Source organism: Bufo bufo, chromosome 1 (genome assembly GCF_905171765.1).
Source record: "Bufo bufo chromosome 1, aBufBuf1.1, whole genome shotgun sequence".
NCBI classification, from domain to species: Eukaryota; Metazoa; Chordata; class Amphibia; order Anura; family Bufonidae; genus Bufo; species Bufo bufo.
Genome location: NC_053389.1, coordinates 434,139,599 through 434,159,676, shown reverse-complemented (window position 1 = coordinate 434,159,676; position 20,078 = coordinate 434,139,599). Strand labels below are relative to the sequence as shown.

Below are 20,078 nucleotides of genomic sequence, written 5' to 3'. Positions count from 1 at the left end.
CAAGGGTCTAGGTTCTGATCTGCAGTGGAGGTTCTGGCAGGAGCCTGCATCACAGATTCTGGGGAAAAAAGGACTTGATAGCACAGCATGCAGCAGTATGTCATCCAACTGAATGACATTGTTCACACTGGAGAGCCAGTGAACCCCATTGTAGTGACCAGCAACACTCAGTCTGGCTTCACACTTTGCAGTTGAAAAATTGACATCTGCAACAATATCTACATGTGACTCATACATTGCTCTGCTCCCTGTAAAGAGCGGTTCCTGCAAACATTAGATCACTAACCAAGTGCTTAAAGGGGTTGTCTCACCTCAAACATTGGTAGTATATTGGTCCCACCTCTGGGTCCCGCGCCTATCTCTTGAACGGAGCGCCCAAAGTGAAAGAGAGTGCACTGCGTATGTGTAGCCACCCTCCATTAATTTCTTTGGGAGACCCAAAAAAAGCTGAGCAGCGCACTTGGCTATTTTCGGAAGTCCCACAGAAATTAATGGAGAGTGCAGTGCGCATGCGTGGCTACCGCTCCATTCACTTTTATGGAACTGCCAGCACTAGCAATATGCCACCAATTTTGAGGTGAGACAACCCCTTTAATTGTCTTTTCCACAACTAGTCTTCTGTACACAATGCTTTGACAGCAGATACTATAAATGAGTTTTTCATGGAACCCAGAAGTCTTATTGTTTAAAAGTAAAGAGACACCGCGCTCAGCCTATTAATCCTGACCCTTATTAACCTCTGGTTCTGACTGTGTAAAACCTGTCCACCTCAGTTTCAAACATCAAGATTACCTTGGTTCTGGTATGTAGAATCAGGGGACCACTTTCTCCGGCGTTCCAATATACACAAAAATCTTCTGCACAGAGGTAATAGCAGGTAGAACAGGCTGTATGGAGTTCGCCCCGGCCGGTAGCGAGACTCTGCTTGTACTTACGCTCACGCTCACAAAGGGAGCTGGTGACGTCACCTCTTGAGCTACGGGCTGCTGTAAGCACCAAAAAACCTTCCAACGCATTTCGAGAACTGCGATGCTCTTCGTCAGGGAATCATTCGAGTGCCCCCAGTAGCTTCCTTTTATTCTACCCGCTCACGATCTTAAAGGGCTTCTGTCACCCCCGAAACACATTTTTCATTTTTGGGCTTGTTAAAATCCTTATTGAACGACTATTCCCTATATAGGGCTCTTACCTTGGTCTGTGGCTTTGTTTCATTAAAAATCGATCTTTTAAAATATGCAAATGACTTCACTACCAGCAAGTAGGGCGTCTACTTGCTGGTAGCCGCCGAATCCTACTTTTAAAAAACCGCCCCCTCCTCCTGTTGATTGACAGGGCCAGCGAGCGCTCTCCTCCTCCGGCTGGCCGTGTCAGCATTTCAAATCCCACGCCTGTCTTCATTCGGCGCAGGCGCTCTGAGAGAAGGACGCTCGCCTCCTCAGCACTCCCTCAGTGCGCCTGCGCCGATGACGTCACCAAAAGAGAAGAAGTCATCGGCGCAGGCGCACTGAGGGAGTGCTGAGGAGGCGAGCGCCTGCGCCGAATGAAGACAGGCGCGGGATTTGAAATGCTGACAGGGCCAACCGGAGGAGGAGAGCGCTCGCTGGCCCTGTCAATCAGCAGGAGGAGGGGGCGGTTTTTTAAAAGTAGGATGCGGCAGCTACCAGCAAGTAGACACCCTACTTGCTGGTAGTGAAGTCATTTGCATATTTTAAAAGATCGATTTTTAATGAAACGAAGCCACAGACCAAGGTAAGAGCCCTATATAGGGAATAGTCGTTCAATAAGGATTTTAACAAGCCCAAAAATGAAAAATGTGTTTTGGGGGTGACAAGAAGCCCTTTAATTAACTCAGGCTTCAGAAATTCGATTTTAAATACATTCGATAATATTTAATCGAAACCAAATAACTCGATTTCTGCATTTAAACCCTTTGGGACCAGTGTGTCCATATTAAAAATCCATTGAGTCTCTTTTTTCAACATGTTTTTAATATAGTCTCCTCCTCGTATGTCCATTTTAACTGTTTCTATACCGAAGAAAGGGGATCCCTCGAATTTCCCATTATGCTTTACTTTATAGTGCCTCGTTAGGGGATGCCCTTCCGATTTTTTATTTATGTTGTATATATGCTCACCCACTCGTTTTTTTGATTGTCTCTTTGTACGTCCGATGTACAACTTTTCGCAAGGACACTTTATTGCATAAATGACTCCTTAGTGCTACATGTTATATAGTCCCTAATTTTATATACGTAAGTGCCGTCCTCATTTGTTATTCGATTCATTTTAATAGTATTTTTCTGTGATTTTTTTTATTTTTTTTACACACCATGCATTTTTTGCATGGAGAAAATCCTTTTAACGTATACTTGTCATTTTATTTTTTGTTGTTCATTATGGCAGCACATTTTTTCGGAGGTGCGACTATGTTCCCGATATTGGCCGCTTTTTTATATACAAATGCTGGATCTTTGGTAAATAAACTTCCTATTACCTTATCTTCTTTTAAAATATCCCAGTGGCGCTTTACGATGTTCCTAAAGATTTTTGTTTGTGCGCTGTACGGGATGATGATAGGTGGGATTTTTTCTATTTCTTTTCCTTCCTGTTTCATCCGTGACATTTTTTCTACTGTTATATTTTTTAAAAGTTGTTCCCTCTCAATTGATTTGATTTCATCTTTCTGTTCTAAAAGCTTAATCACATTATATCCCTTTGACGCAAATTTATTTTGTAATTTTTCTGCTTCTCTATCATACTCGATCATCTCTGTACAGTTCCTCCTAATACGTAAAAATTGACTCCTGGGTATATTATCAAGCCAACGGGGTAAATGACAACTACTCCTTGAAATGTAACTATTGGAATTGGTCGGTTTTTCATACGTTTTTGTACATATTCCCCCCCCCCCTTACATAAATAGTTAAATCTAAAAAGTTTATTTCCATAGAACTGTATGTAGGAGTAAAATCTGAATAAAATTCATTTTTATTAATTTCAGTTAAAAACTTTTTAAAACCGGTTTCACCCCCATCCCAAATAAAAAATGACGTAGTCTATAAAGCGCCGCCAGAGGACGAGGCCCGCCCGGAGCTTGTTGTTGTGGTGTATGGCTTCCAACTCTCACCTACCAACATATAGATTTGCGAACCTCGTCCCCATCGCGGTCCCCCACGTCTGCAAATAAACATAGTCTTTATATTGGTCGACATATTTGAGTATTCTTTTTAATCTAAGTCTTATTGTTTGACGATTGCTACATAATTGTTCTTTTCTTTCAATAGTGGTCCTGCTGTGGTGCTCATGGACCCAATGACTGGAACCTCAACATTTACTTCAATTGCACAGATTCTAATCCGAGCCGAGAGCGCTGTGGAGTGCCGTTCTCATGTTGTGTGAAGGACCCTGCAGTAGGTTTCTTGCACTAGGCGGTTATCTTTCATGATGTCTGACAGTTGTTATACTGTATGTCTGTTTTGCTTTTGTAAATGGATGAGATTTCATCGTTTTTTATTTCTTAAGGTCCATTTACTTGGGTCGATAATTAAGTAATGGTTTGTTCGTTGCCAGTTTAAACATGTCCAGAGATTGAACTACAAACCATAATTCTGTTATTTTGCCCATCGCTTCTTTTATGCTGACCTACAAATTATTGCTGGTCAGCTGTAAAAGAGCTTCTGCCTGTCTCTTGTAATTTAATTGTACGGAGGAAGAATAGAGATGGACGATCTTATAAAAAAAAAATATATATATATATGAATGTTGTGAGACGTAAATATGAGAAAACAAGCTCCAGTTGACGTGCCACATCATTGATCAGCGCTTGTTACAGTCAGTTTATTTGCCCATATAAATGTGCCCTATGGGTCCTTTTACATGCGTACTAATAAGCGCCAGTTGACGACATAGCAAGTCAGTTGGCGCATATGCAGCAGCCTGCCCCCTGGTGCCCTAAAGGATGACCCGAGTACCGAGGTGTAGGAATGGCCGGGTGGTATAGGGTGGCCTAAAATGTGCCTTTTATGTTGAGTGTAAGTGTCACGGTGCTCCTACCTAGATACAGCTGGACCCCCAGGCGTTTGCTCCGAAGCAGACAAATAGGGGGTAGTAATTAAGGGATGAAAGACCTTGTAACGGTTTACAGACTTGATCTTGGTCCCAGCAGGCTTTAGCATTAAACTTGGCAGGCAAACTCAACTCTGCTACATCTGTTGCTCTCTGACTCTGCTGTACTGACAGGCTTGCACTATAGCTTAGCTTCTTCTTTATGCTGCAACTTCTCTCTTTGTAGTCTGTCTCTTAATTATGCCAGGGAACTCTCCTCCTGGTTCCTGAGGCTTTAAGCTGTGGCCTCCACATCTAGCAGAGCTGAGGGTGCTCTGGCTGGCTTGGCTAGGCTAGAGCACGTCCAGCAGAGACGTGCCCTGCTGTACACCTTACCCCTAGCAGGGGGTAAGCTAGAACTGACTAGAAACTGGGACCCACCCTTCCTGCAGAAAGTAGGACTCGCCCACTCCTCCACAGAGTGGAATGGTAAGCTCCATTCTACATAACTGTTGCTCTACCATTTCCCCGGCAACTGCTGGTGACATTATATTAGACCAATAAAGACAGTAGCGGGGTGAAGAAGTGGTAATGCCACTCTTGGGCGTTACACATGTTTGAGGACCTTTTACATACAGTAGGTAAAAAATTACGAAATGTAGGGCTGCTTGAAAAATCTGATTGTTCATATGGCTATTTTATTACATAGTCTGCAGCTTGTCCCATTTTCACGGGGAGATGTCAACCAAAGATAATTTTTATCCCACCTTATCAGAACCAATCAGTATTTGCTTGTTTTTTGCATGATTAATGTTCCTTTATTGTGATTTGAAGACGAACGCTCCTTTCTGCTGATAATTTGCCCCTTAACCCCTTAGTGACCAAGCCTGTTTGGGCCTTTATGACCAAGCGTTTTTCTTCCTTTTTTTATGGTCTCGTTCCAAGAGCTATAACTTTTTTATTTTTTCATCTATATAGCTTTATGAGGGCTTGTTTTTTACGGGACAAGTTGTAGTTTTTAATGGCGCCATTTTAGGGTACACATAACTTTCTGATTAACTTTTATTAACTCTTTCTGGGAGGGAGATGGGGAAAAATAGCAATACTGCCACTGCGTTTTTACATTATACATTTTTTGGCGTTCATTTTTCGGTACAAATAACATAATATCTTTATTCTCTGGGTCAGTACGATTACAGTGATACTAAATACTTATAATTTTGTTTACGTTTTACTACTTTTTTTGCAATAAAACACCTTTTATTAACCCAAAAAATTATTTTGCATTGCCACTTCACAAGACCCATAACTTTTTTTATTTTTTTATATGGAATTGTGTGAGGGCTTGATTTTTGAAAGACGACTTGTATTTTTCATGGGTATGATTTTGGAGTAAGTGCCGCTTTTTGATCGCTTGTTATTACGTTTTTTTTCGGTGGAAACTAAGAATAAATTCAAAATTCTGTCTTTTTTTATTTTTTATTTTTTACGGCGTTCACCATAGGGGATAATTTATGTAATATTTATGTAGTCCCGGTCGTTACGGACGCGGCAATACCAAACATATGGGGGATATTTTCTTTTTGCAATTTTTTTCATTGAAAAGCGTATTTTCAATGGAAAAAAAGGCATATTTTTTTATTTTATGGAATTTTTTTTATTTAATAAATGTGTATTTTTTTTCTATTTTTTTTTACTACTTAATAGTCCCACAAGGGGACTATAATATACAGTATTTTGATTGCTTTTAAAATGTAATGCATTATCTCTATAATGCATTGCATTTCAATAGCAATGCTATTCGAACATTGACCAGCAGGCTGCGCCAAAGAGGCACAGCCTGCTGGAAGTAACTGAAGACAGGCTCGGGCCCTCATCGGAAGCAAGGTAAGCTTCCCAGCACATCAGCACCCCGCGATCGCATTTTCGGGGTGCTGATGGGACTCCCTCTGTCACCACTTTACATGCAGCGGGCGCCATTGCGCCCGGCATGTAAAGGGTTAAACAGCCCGGATCGGCACTCCTGCCGTTCCGGGCTGTTAGAGCAGGGACCCGGCTCTCATGTGAGAGCCAGGTCCGCGCTCCCCGCTGCACGTGGGAGCCGCACGGCGCTTAAACTGGGCCGCCGTAAAAACGCGGCGGCCCAGCCTAAGGCCCCTTAGTGACCGCCGTAAAAACACGTATGGGTGGTCACTAAGGGGTTAAGTTGGATTTTTGAGAAAAAATGTTGCAGTCTTTGTGGCAGTTTTTCTCCCTGGATCCTTTCCTGGCTTTGGTGCAAAAACATGCTCAAAAATCACAACTAAAAAGTGTGAAACCACGGTTAGGTTTTTAGATGCAGTTTTTGAAGCCAGAGCCAGGATCTGATCATGAACGGAGCACACGTGAAAAGGGAAAGACTGTCTCTCTTTGAATCCCTTGCTGGCTTCGGCTTCAAAAACTGCAGACTGTTTATCTGGACTAGTTACTGGCAGTTGTCGGGAATGAACCAAACATTCCCGATGATTGCCTGAACGTCAAAGAAAATGCATTCACATGACAAGATCACCCGATGGGCGAGTGTTTGCTGGCACCTTTACACCAGCCAGTTATTGGGAACTAGCTTTTCTACGAACGCTTTTGGTCCATGCAAAAGGACCATAAATATCCATAACTGACCCCCCACCCAAATTTTCCTGAATATGCACGAGAGAAACGCCTGAGATTTCCACACCTGTCATCCCCAGCCACTGCATGGAGACTCCTTGCAGAGAACTTCTCTGCACCAAACAAGCCCTTTTACATGGGTCAAGGCATGGGATCATCAGGAACTAACTGTTTGCTCCCTACAATTGCCTTATTGACCTGAGGGGAGAAGTGCATTTTATTGCAGCACACATTTCCTATGTCACTACTGTGATCATTCCTCTCCATAAAGATTTGTTGGGACAGATTTACTAATGCTGTTTAAAAGTAAGACTATTTAAACTTGGACAGTCATGAGCCAGATTTATCACAGTGACAGATGCAGATAAATCTGGTGCATCTTTAGGCTGTGTAGATTAATGTTATCCCACCTATTTGCTGGCTTAGATTTACTCCAATAATACACTAAAATTGAGTGCATTTCTGATAAGCCAAACCCCTCGTCAAGCAAGGCGTAAAAATGTCTAAATCTCTTGATAAACTAAATCCAAAGCATTGCTTGCTGCTGTTCTAACAAAAAACCTTACCCTGTGAAAATCCCTTACCACTCGTCGCTTTCAGTGACGCGGCGGCACTGGACATGACGAAGATCAGCTGGAGGAGAGGTTGTGCGCCTCAGCGCAAACACACTACCACGGGTAAATTAAAATTACAGGGAGCGCTGCGGGAGAAGCGGCCACCAAATGCGCATGTGCAGGGAGAGACCGACCTGATCGAAGCCAGCCAGCAATACATCTGAAGCACTGTGTCCGCGCGTGCGCAGTGTGAGGGTAAGGAGATTTCACAAGATAAACGACCATCAGATCTCCTTACCCCTCAGTGCGCACGCGCGGACACAGAGATTCAGATGCATTGCTGGCTGGCTTTGATCAGGTTCGGCTCTCTCTGCGCATGTGCATTTGTTGGCCGCTTCTCCCGCAGCGATCCCTGTAATTTTTAACTTACCCGTGGTAGTGCGCTTGCGCTGAGGCGCACACCCACTCCTCCAGCTGATCTTTGTCATGTCCGGTGTGGCCATGTCACCGGAAGTGACGAGAGGTAAAGGTTTTTTACGGGGTAAGGTTTTTTGTTAGAACACCGGCAGCAGATCCCTGTTTACTTATTACTGTTTGCTGCTGGCAAACAATGATTTTATGTGCCGTATCATCCGTTATTTGCTGCACCTTTACTGAGGGCAGTTATCAGGAGTGAGCGATTTTATATACACTGCTCAAAAAAATAAAGGGAACACTTAAACAACACAATGTAACTCCAAGTCAATCACACTTCTGTGAAATCAAACTGTCCACTTAGGAAGCAACACTGAGTGACAATCAATTTCACATGCTGTTGTGCAAATGGGATAGACAACAGGTGGAAATTATAGGCAATTAGCAAGACACCCCCAATAAAGGAGTGGTTCTGCAGGTGGTGAACACAGACCACTTCTCAGTTCCTTTGCTTCCTGGCTGATGTTTTGGTCACTTTTGAATGCTGGCGGTGCTTTCACTCTAGTGGTAGCATGAGACGGAGTCTACAACCCACACAAGTGGCTCGTGTAGTGCAGCTTATCCAGGATGGCACATCAATGCGAGCTGTGGCAAGAAGGTTTGCTGTGTCTGTCAGCGTAGTGTCCAGAGCATGGAGGCGCTACCAGGAGACAGGCCAGTACATCAGGAGACGTGGAGGAGGCCGTAGGAGGGCAACAACCCAGCAGCAGGACCGCTACCTCCGCCTTTGTGCAAGGAGGAACAGGAGGAGCACTGCCAGAGCCCTGCAAAATGACCTCCAGCAGGCCACAAATGTGCATGTGTCTGCCCAAACGGTCAGAAACAGTCTCCATGAGGGTGATATGAGGGCCCGTCGTCCACAGGTGGGGGTTGTGCTTACAGCCCAACACCGTGCAGGACGTTTGGCATTTGCCAGAGAACACCAAGATTGACAAATTCACCACTGGCGCCCTGTGCTCTTCACAGATGAAAGCAGGTTCACACTGAGCACATGTGACAGACGTGACAGAGTCTGGAGACGCCGTGGAGAACGTTCTGCTGCCTGCAACATCCTCCAGCATGACCGGTTTGGCATTGGGTCAGTAATGGTGTGGGGTGGCATTTCTTTGGAGGGCCGCACAGCCCTCCATGTGCTCGTCAGAGGTAGCCTGACTGCCATTAGGTACCGAGATGAGATCCTCAGACCCTTTGTGAGACCATATGCTGGTGCAGTTGGCCCTGGGTTCCTCCTAATGCAAGACAATGCTAGACCTCATGTGGCTGGAGTGTGTCAGCAGTTCCTGCAAGACGAAGGCATTGATGCTATGGACTGGCCCGCCCGTTCCCCAGACCTGAATCCAATTGAGCACATCTGGGACATCATGTCTCGCTCTATCCACCAACGTCACGTTGCACCACAGACTGTCCAGGAGTTGGCAGATGCTTTAGTCCAGGTCTGGGAGCAGATCCCTCAGGAGACCGTCCGCCACCTCATCAGGAGCATGCACAGGCATTGTAGGGAGGTCATACAGGCACGTGGAAGCCACACACATTACTGAGCCTCATTTTGACTTGTTTTAAGGACATTACATCAAAGTTGGATCAGCCTGTAGTGTGTTTTTCCACTTTAATTTTGGTGTGACTCCAAAATCCAGACCTTCATGGGTTGAAAAATTTGATTTCTATTTTTTAATTTTTGTGTGATTTTGTTGTCAGCACATTCAACTATGTAAAGAACAAAGTATTTCAGAAGAATATTTAATTAACTCAGATCTAGGATGTGTTATTTTTGTGTTCCCTTTATTTTTTTGAGCAGTGTATATATATTTTTCCTGCAGAAGGTTAACAGTGGTAGGATCGGTATGGGCTTTAAACTTCTCTGCTCCAAGCTGCCAAGTGCACATGTAACAGGTCAGCCAGTTTCATAGGTACAAGTCTGCGGACAGATGCCCTTTAATAAACCTTCATGGGGGACAATCAAATTCCTGAAAAGCCCGAACACCTTTGCTTTCTGCCATTTCTCTAGAAACTTTTATATTAATGTGTGTCACCTTGCGGTGCTGTATTTATATCTAGTGCTTGATCCCTTATATACTCTATCATTGCAAAAGTGTTTCTAAAGCAAGTTATCTTTAATTTTTTTTAGGAGGATGTTCAGAACACACAATGTGGATATGACGTGAGGCTAAAGCTGGTAAGACTTGTATTTTTTTGTAGTGCCTTCATAGTGTGAGAACAGTTACATATGGAATAGTTACTAGTTTCGGTTGTTGGATTGCGGGAACTATTTTGCTGGTTATATTGTAAGAATTTGCATCTAATGTGTTGCATATTATGCAGTTTGTGTCTCTCCTTCCATGTGATAAGTTACAGCAGGCCTGCAGGTCGCCATAATTGCATATAAATCCTCATAAAAAGTTTGTCCCTTTCTAAATGAGTGACCCTTAATAGTAAAGGAGTTGTCTCATCTCGCCGTTACTAAGGCGAGATGAGACACCGTTCTAACCACCTCCCGGCCGGAAAACAGCTCTGCTGTTTAAGTAGCTGTCATTGCCGTGCATGAGAGCCCCTGAAACAGCGTAGAACAGCAAGCCATGTTGTTTGCATAGCTGTTTCGATAGCTCTCATGCATGGCAATGGGAGCTACTGATGCATCAGAGCGCCAGAACGCTCTGCTTTTTCCCAACCGGGAGGTGGTCGGAACTGTGTCTCATCTCGCCTTAGTAACAGCGAGATGAGACAACCCCTTTTAAAGGGGTTTCCCGTCACAGACAATGGAAGCATATCGCTAGTACAGTTGGGACCCGCACCTATCTCGTAAACTGAGTTGGCAAAGTGAAGGCGGGTGCGCCGCGCATGTGCGGCCACCATCCATTTGTTTCTATGGGGCAGTCAAAAATAGGCGAGCAATGGCTCTGTTATTTCCATAGAAATGAATGGGAGTGCACCTCGCTTGCGTTTCTACCGTTTCCATTCACTTCAATGGGGCAGACAGATATAGCCGACCCAGCGCTTGGCTATATTCAGCGGCCCAATAGACATGAGTGGAGGGCAGTGCGCAGTGTGCACTCTTTCACTTTGCTGGCTCAGTTTACGAGATAGGTGCAGGTCCCAGGGGTGGAACCTGCACCTATCAGACAATGGGGGCATATACTAGCAATATGCCCCCACATTGTCTGAGATGGGAATACCTCTAACTTTGAGGGTAAAGTATGGTTTTAAGCTAACATTACATTTTTACAATAATTCCCCAGTCTGAAAATTGGTTCATTTTGTCATTAAAGCGATAATAGGCATAGTATTAATATGTACTCGGAAGGAAACACTTCCAGCTTTAGGCTTCATGCACACAACTTTATCTGTATTTCGATCTGCAAAACACGAATCCACAAAATATGGGCACCTTGTGTGTGCATTCCGAATCTTTCTTTATAGGGAGAGGTATAAGCAGTAGAAAGAGTGAAGTGCTTATGCCGCTGTACAGAACACTGGTGAGACCTCACTTGGAGTATTGTGCGCAGTACTGGAGGCCATATCTCCAGAAGGATATAGATACTCTAGAGAGAGTTCAGAGAAGAGCTACTAAACTAGTACATGGATTGCAGGATAAAACTTACCAGGAAAGGTTAAAGGACCTTAACATGTATAGCTTGGAAGAAAGACGAGACAGAGGGGATATGATAGAAACTTTTAAATACATAAAGGGAATAAACGAGGTAAAAGAGGAGAGAATATTTAAAAGATGAAAAACTGCTACAAGAGGACATAGTTTTAAATTAGAGGGGCAAAGGTTTAAAAGTAATATAAGGAAGTATTACTTTACTGAGAGAGTAGTGGATGCATGGAATAGCCTTCCTGCAGAAGTGGTAGCTGCAAATACAGTGAAGGAGTTTAAGCATGCATGGGATAGGCATAAGGCCATCCTTCATATAAGATAGGGCCAGGGGCTATCCATAGTATTTAGTATATTGGGCAGACTAGATGGGCCAAATGGTTCTTATCTGCCGACACATTCTATGTTTCTATGTTTCTCACTCCCATCACTAGAAATGACTGTTATCATCCTCAATAGGGACCAGAATAGGACTTGTTCTGTCATTTGCGAAAAGGCCATGTGGATCTGCCGAAATTACAGATGTGTGCATGGTCCCATAGAAATGAATGGGTCATTGTGCTATCCACAGAAAATACTAATAGCACACGGCCATAAAATGCTTTGTGCGCATGAGGCCTTAGAATGTCTATGAAATACAATCAGTGCTCTTTTACAGCGCAAGGTCAGGGATTCTGTTCTATCCTTTTCCGATGTGTTTTACTACTGGGTTGCACATAAAGATATTTCAGTTGCACACGCCGGTCTGTGCCGCAGGCTGTGTGGTAATTGACCTCTTTTGCAGAGCTGCATATTCTCTTCTAGGTTATCCTTACAGACAGCATCACTGTTCAGCTCCCATTAGAATAATCATCTTCAATGTTTTGGGTCTTCTGAGTGATCTCACAGGAGTCTTTTCTTCACACCAGGAGCTGGAGCAACAGACTTACATATACACGAAGGGATGTGTGGGCCAGTTTGAGAAGTGGCTACAAGACAACTTAATAGTAGTTGCCGGAGTGTTTGTTGCAGTTGCTTTGCTGCAGGTACGTATGCTCATAGGGTACTGTGCGGTTTCTATCAGTAAACAATTAAATGTCATCAGTATCTGATCCTGGGGTCCAATGCCCGTGGCCTTCTCTCAGCTCACCAAGCACAGCGCCGTCCAATTGATAATGCCTGTGCTTGGTATCGGAGCTCAGCCCTATTCACTTCAATGGGGCTGATGAATAAAAGCTGCGAAAAAGCCGTGGCGCTACTGCGAGCGCCAGTGCTTTCTCAAACAGCTGATCGACAGGCGGCCCGGGTGTTGGACCTCAACCGATCAGATGCTGATGAGTTATCTGAGAAAACCCCTTTAAAATGTAACTTTCAATCAAATCCTGAAGCATCAAACATAAGGCTTCTTTCTGTTCAGATCGTATTCCTGTGTGTTATGGTGCTTGCACATTGTGTATTGTATATTGGGGGTTTTCCAACATATATTTAAAGCTGTATGCCATCAGCCCAAAAGGACACTCTTTTAGCCTCTATCGGTTGAATTGGAGCCTATGGCATATGTGTCACTGCAAAACATAGTGTCAAATCGGACTAAGATTCACCACTGGTTCCCATTGGTATGTGACTGGTGGGGCTGCAGCGCTGGTATATAGCACTGTGCACAGCGGTGCTCCCAGTTACTGCTGCATGGCCCCATTTCTTTGACACAACCTGCATTATGCTAATGAGGACCAGAACAATGAATGGAAATGAATACTCCACTACCCGCCCTGCTCTATTTTGAGTTAACCTTTGCCACAATAAAAGTGTAGACAGCACGCTGCGTGCTGTCCACATCCGTATGTCCGTTCCGCAGTCCCGCAAAAAAGGTAGAATATTTTTTATTTTATTTTATGCACTTATATAGCACTGACATATTCCACAGCACTGTACAGACATTATCTGAAGAAGATGTCCTATTATTGCCCGTTTTGCAGACAAGAATAGGCATTTTAACAATGGGACGGCAAAAAAAAAAAAATGGATGTAACACCGACATCATCAGCATTTTGTGTGGACCACAAAATACATACGGTCACTTGAATGCACCCTTACTAGTGTGTTTAGGTCCTACGCTTCAGTTTGAGCCCTGATATATTTACCATGAGAAATATATTGACATGAAGAGTGTTGCTGCCCCCTGCTGGACTAAAGTATTAGGTCTGTTTAGCGAATAAATGCCCTTTTGACAGTCCGTTTATATCAAGTAACATTCTGCATGGACTAGGAGTGTTATAAGCTAAAATGTTCTTGGCTTGTTGGAAGGAGGCAACCTCCATTGTTGTATATCGATTTTAAGCATTTCCATGACAAATATGGAGCAAAATCTGTATATTTTGCATGCAAACGTGTAGTAGTAGTGTCCAGCAGCCCTAGGCAGGCTTTGGCATTTTTGCTGGGGATTTTTCTTTTTTGCAGAGTTTGTCTTTTTATGCATTTTTAGAGGGATAAACCCCATTTCCAAATGTTACCTATATGTCTGTGGGAATTATGAAATCCAGTACAAACATGCTTTCTTAGAGGCACTTTTCACTCGCAGCATGCTCTGGTGTTTTTTTTTTCCGCAATGGATTTTTTTCAAATAGAGGAAATGTATTTATTTTGCTCACTTTTATAGTGCTGACATATTCCGCAGAGATGTACAAACATTAGCTGCCCTCAAATAGGGTTCCCTATTAGTGTGTCTTTGGAGTGCGGGAGGAAACCAATACCCCCTGCAGCCCCCCTTGAAATGAACGGAGTGGCCACTCCATTCATTTCTATGGGAGTTCCAGAGATGGTAGAGTACAGAGCGCGTCCATCTCTGGAACTCCCATAGAAATGAATGGAGCGGCCGCACACATGTGGATAGGGGAACACTTTAAGAGCACAGACACAGTAGAAGACCCGGCCCCTTAGATGGAGCATGGTGGGGCTAGGAGCGTGTGCACACGGTGTGTTTCAGCAGCACTGGTGCAGAGAGTTCTCTGAGCGCTACTGCACTGCTATAGATGGACCTGCAGTGACTGAGACACATTGGTAACAGCAGTGAGCTTGACCAGCTCCATCTGAGCAAAAGTTAAAGGTACGATGTAAAGGAGCAGGGCTGCAATGATGGAAGTCACATGATTGTCATATTGTGTCATGTGACTGGGGTTCTGAAAGGGCAGTTGGAATCCAAATTTGGAAACACTTTATTAGTAATTTATTTTTATTTTTTTAATAACTCGTCTATGTAGCTCTATGACTGTACAACCCCTTTAATGTTGATAATAGGGTTGAGCGAATAGACTTCACATGCGTCATCCGAAGACGATTCGCAGAAAACTTTGTTTTAATACTGTACAGAGCGGGAGCGCCATACACTATTGGAATGTATTGGCTCTGATGAGCCAAAGTTATTACTTCGCAAAGTTTTATGAGACTTTGTGTAATACTTCGGGAATTAATTTTTACTGTAAAAAAAAAAAAACCTCGACACAGAACTCTGGTTCGGGTTCCTAGTGGTACCGAGAAACGGAGTGGTGGCTAAATATAAAGCTGTGCACTTAGGCCGCGGTAATAAGTACATTAAGGGTCCATTCACACGTCCGTAAGTGTTTTGCGGATCCGCCAAACACGGGCACCTGCAATGTGCGATTTGCAATTTGCGGACCACACATCACAGACACTAGAATAGAAAATGCCTTTTCTGGTCCGCAATTGCGGACAAGAATAGGACATGTTCTATTTTTTTTTTAGGAACGGAATTGCGGATCCCGAAAAAACGGATCCCAAAAATGCGGATGCGAATCCCGGAAATGTGGATTCGCATCCCTTCCAGCCCCATTGAAAGTGAATGGGTCCACAAATTGCGGAACGAATGCGGACCCAAATTGCGGACGTGTGAATGGACCGTAAATGGAATAAACTGGACTCGGCAGAACAAGAGAAGGACTTGGATATTCATGTTACACGTAACATAAGCAGCAGTACTCGGTGTCAGGTAGTAGCTGCAAAAGCAAATTAGACTTCCAATCCCAATAGCTGACATCTTGAATATGGGGTTAGGTTTTTGACTCTTTGTTCTAAGAAAGCTTGAAAAAAAGACGCTTTAGATGTGATCTCATTTACATGTATAAATACATGTGTGGCTAGTATAAAGAACTGGGACAGGTTTTATAATTACCAAGGACCAGGGGACATTCATTATGTGTGGATGTAAGCATCACTGCAGGAAAGGATTCTTTACAGTTAGAGCAGTTATACAATAGAAAGCCCTACACCAAGAGTGGCATTAAGGTTGAACTTGATGGACCTGTCTTTTTTTTCAGTATATGTAACTATGCAACGTGTAGATGAGTTTCTACAATCTCCTTTACTTAGCTGGTACTCTATTACACTGCTGATTTTCTGTATATAAGGCTAGATGCAGACAGCCTTATCTATTGTGCAGTCCGCAAACTGCGGATCCATAGAATACTGATACCAGCCATGTGCATGCTGGATTTTTCTACTACAACTGGGTGTTCTTGTCCGCAGAACGGTAACACGAATACTGTCATACAGAAATAAATGGGTCCGCATCTGAGGGTCATGTGCATGTAGCCTAAGGCCTCTTTCACACGAGCGTGATGGATTGGTTCCGGATGCGTTCAGGGAAACTCGCACCAATTTGCAAGCAAGTTCAGTCAGTTTTGTCTGCGATTGCGTTCAGTTTTTTCCGCGCGGGTGCAATGTGTTTTGATGCATTTTTCACACGCGTGATAAAAAACTGAAGGTTTACAAACAACATCTTTTAGCAACTATCAGTGAAAAACGCATCGCACCCGCACTTTCTTCCAGGTACAATGCGTTTTTCACTGAAGGCCCATTCACTTCTATGGGGCCAGGGCTGCGTGAAAAACGCAGAATAAAGAACATGCTGCATTTTTCACGCAACGCAGAACTGAAGCGTGAAAAAAAAACGTTCATGTACACAGACCCATTGAAATAAATGGGTCAGGATTCAGTGCGGGTGCTGTGCGTTCACATCACGCATTGCACCCGCGCGGAAAACTCGCTCGTGTGAAAGGGGCTTAAATCTACTTGTTATACGCAACATGTGCTCATGGCTTTAGGTGTATGATAAACCTGATACCTGGGGTTGTGTGGGTGAAGGGTAATGCAATAAGATCCATAGAACATCCCTTGCCTGTGTTTAACCCCATTTAGGCAATCTGTTTTTGCATATTAGACTATTCCTAGTGGTACCTGTTATGTTAATCCGTTGCTGCTTCCAGTAGAAAAAGTCCATCTGTTCTTTTCTGTGTCCACAGATCTCCTCCTGTCCTTAGGTAATTGAAAGGTCCAGGCGTTTAAATCGTGCTGACGCCTGTGCTATGCCCAATATTTTTGGCCCAAGTGCAGTACTGCTTGGGAGCAAAGAAACTTACTGCGCATGCACCAAAGTTGTGGCCCACTGTGCAGAAGTGAGATTACAGCGCCAGGCAAGAGCAGGATTCTAATAGCTGGTCTTGTCATCTGAAAGAGAGCTTTATGGACAGGGAGGGGACAGATGGTGCTACTGCATGAGCAAAAACACTGAACGCAGAAACGGTTTAACTTAAATTCCATTGAGGGGGTGACACCCACCACATTAGATGGTCTGGCGATCCCGCTGTTCTTGTGATGTACAGTATATGGCCACCTTTGGAAGTTTAGCACTGTGTATACAATAGAGGAAACGGTAGCACTTTTTCCTAGAACTATGTAGATCTGGTGGGAAGGATCATCCCATTTGCTAATTGTGGTTTGCCAAGTAAGTATAAAAGCCTCTGTATTAAACAACTTATTTTTTTTTATTCCCTTCCAGATATTTGGAATCTGCCTGGCTCAGAATTTAGTTAGTGATATTAAAGCTGTGAAGGCGAACTGGTGACATACTGCCCTGTGTTCTCCTCAGCCCGGCCACGACGGACACTGGAGCCTGCCTTATGGGACTGCACTGTAACATCACAGAGACTTGGCACTGGACTTTTATCGGACTGCCCCTTTCTCTCAATAGTGTTTTGTGGCAAGTTGGTGGGATGAAGGTGGTCCAACCTCTTATTATTTTCCCTTCTGCTGTGTTCTAGTTGGGGGATGATGCCATATTCTGTGTCATAAATTCCTACTTCCGGCCTGGGCTTCCTTCCCTCCCTGGGCATGGAGGGGCTGGCATTGGAAGCCATGGTGTAAATAAGTGCATGTACAAGAAAAGGGCAGCGTGACAGTGATTTATATTTATAAATATAGTATATATATATATCTATATCTATATAACAAAATGAAAAGACTCAACACACCAACTTCTGATGAAGGCCTCAATGTGGTCTAACTAAAGGGACCTTTTCTGGCACATGATTGTGGTGTGTGGTGCCAGCACCCCTTTCCCTGTATTGTCAGACACTGGAGCCGTTGCAGCTGCCCATGCAACCTTTACTAGAAGGTATTTTTGCTTTTGTTTTTGTCATTTCTTAAAGGCGGGGTATTTTCTGTGTTTCCTATGAGAGTATTGGACATGCCAGCTGTTTCAGAAGCACATCGAAAGAAGTTCCGTGGAAGAGGTCTACAGTAGATTGGCCAGTTGCGGCGGAGCGTGCGTGGCTATCGCTGCAGACTGACGGGAGAGTATTTGTTGCCACTCTTGTTACAGCTTAAGGCGATCCATTTCTTTTTACAGCCTCATCCCCAATACAGAGAAAATCCTTATCGTACATGACATTTGAATGTGCATTTTCACTGATCGAGACGCCCACACGACAGCCATGAACACTACGGCTATCCTGCCCAGTTTATATGCCATGGTGTATGCTAATGTATGGATTGTTTACTGAAGTCTTAATGGATCAGTTTTCATTAAAATGCCCACAGCCTGCTGCATTCTCGAAACTGGACGACCGCATTCAAGACCAGGACTGCTAGGTTGTGTCCCGCATCCTCCTTTGCTGGCCTTCCGTTTTATATCTTGCCCGTGCCATCCTTAATAACCTGCTAATGTCTTATTTTTAGTCTGTGTGTTTTGTAACAAGGCTTTATGTTTCTTTTATACGTCTGTCTGGGCATAAAGCACATACGTCCATTGAACTCCCTGAGATGATAAATCTACTGCACAGCTATGTGGTTCCTTCCTGTAGGCTACCTGGTGAAAACATCATTCCAAATAGCAAACCTTCAAATGCTAGTGTTTATTTGAACTGGAAAGGGTCCGACGAAGACTGAAGACCAGAGTCCCCATTTTATTTCCACGTTTTATCTTTTTTCGGGGACATTTACTTTGAAAAGGGAAATGTTTTTAGAGTTCTAGTTAGGTTCCTTGAATGTGATGGCGCACACATTTCCCGGGGTAATTATCATTCGATTATGGGTACTATATATGATGCGACAAACCAGTAGAAAGCCATCACTCTAAAGCAGGGATGGCCAACCTGAGGCTCTCCAGCTGTTGCAAAACTACAACTCCCAGCATGCCCATACTGCCTACAGTTATCAGCCTACAGCAAAGCATGGTGGGAGTTGTAGTTTTACAGCAGCTGGAGGGCTGCAGGTTGGCCAGCCCTGCTCTAAAGTATACCATAAATCTGAACTCTGGATATTCTACATTCCTAACCTGTGGTTTTCCTGATATCTATGCACTGCAGCTTTAATACTGCATAGCTTGTAATGAAACAGATGGAAAGTGCCATGTCACCTACCTCTCCTACACAGCTCATCTACTGACGAGTATGGACACCGTCGAGTTAATGGTGCCATATGGATTGAATTCACACATTACCATAAGTTCCTTGGGGCGGGATGTAACTTAGGAAATCTGTATGGGTTTTCTACCAGTAAATATGCAGTCACCGATTTGCCGCACTACAGTATGTGAACGGTGAACATTTCTCCCCGGCAGTCACTGCTTTATTTTATTCTATTACCCCATAGTGTGATCTAGCTAGCCAAAATGTTAGGCCAGTGACTGCTTTTACTTCTCTAGAGGCTGATATCTGGTTTAGTGCTGCTTTCTTTTTCTTTTATCTTGTGTCCCTTAAAATTGTGAATGTTTTCCGAATGTGTGTTCCAAGTGTTGAAGTGAGCAGAAGTCGCCTCTCCTACCGTCCACACCTCACACTGCTGCAGTGGAATTCAGAGGATAATCAGGAATTCACGGTGCAATGTTACTGTACAAATTGTTTATGAAAAATAAACTTTACAGAACTTGTCTTCTGGTTGCTTTGCTTCCCAGTTTAGAATTGTAACATGCTGCTGCCACTAGAGGGTGATATCGCACTGCATTAAAACATTACTGGTGGCGAAAACACCTTCCTGGTATTAGCTGCAGCCGTCTGGTTTGGGAAAAATCGAAATACCGTTTGCAGTGGTCATTTGGCAGTATTGTCATTCTTTTCTTATCATTCAAGACTACAACCTTCACAGGCGAGCCATTAACAGGTCATTCAGAAAACGGCTATAGAACGTATGTGATGGCACAAATGCTCAAACATCACCTCTTCAGTTACCTCCTGCTGGAAAAGGTCAGAGTGATCAGTGGTCATTTACAAAGGACTCCCTGTCCACAGCAATCTATGCTTGAAACGCCTAAACTGTTCTCATCTTGACCTTCACGTTGTAAATTACAGTAATAAATCTTAGAAAATATGGAGTGCTGGATTTTTACCTTTCCTATTCTGTCTAAAAACATATGCCCTTCTGTTAAATGTCGGAGCCAAAAATGGCATTAATTTATTTTGTTTCTTACATACATCGAATGTCAGAACAACCTGTGATGTG

General features: G+C 43.6%; 1 protein-coding gene across 1 annotated transcript in view; it reads left to right on the top strand.

Moving 5' to 3' along the window:
- The window catches only part of TSPAN17 (tetraspanin 17), a 79,340-nt gene extending 60,629 nt beyond the window's left edge, over positions 1-18,711 (top strand). Inside the window, exons 5-8 of the mRNA XM_040406713.1 lie at positions 3,284-3,409; positions 9,843-9,890; positions 12,218-12,334; positions 17,140-18,711. Of these exons, the coding sequence (XP_040262647.1) occupies positions 3,284-3,409; positions 9,843-9,890; positions 12,218-12,334; positions 17,140-17,205 (357 nt within the window). The 3' untranslated portion in view covers positions 17,206-18,711. The remainder of the gene's footprint in view (positions 1-3,283; positions 3,410-9,842; positions 9,891-12,217; positions 12,335-17,139) is intronic.
- The last annotated feature ends 1,367 nt before the right edge of the window (positions 18,712-20,078 follow it).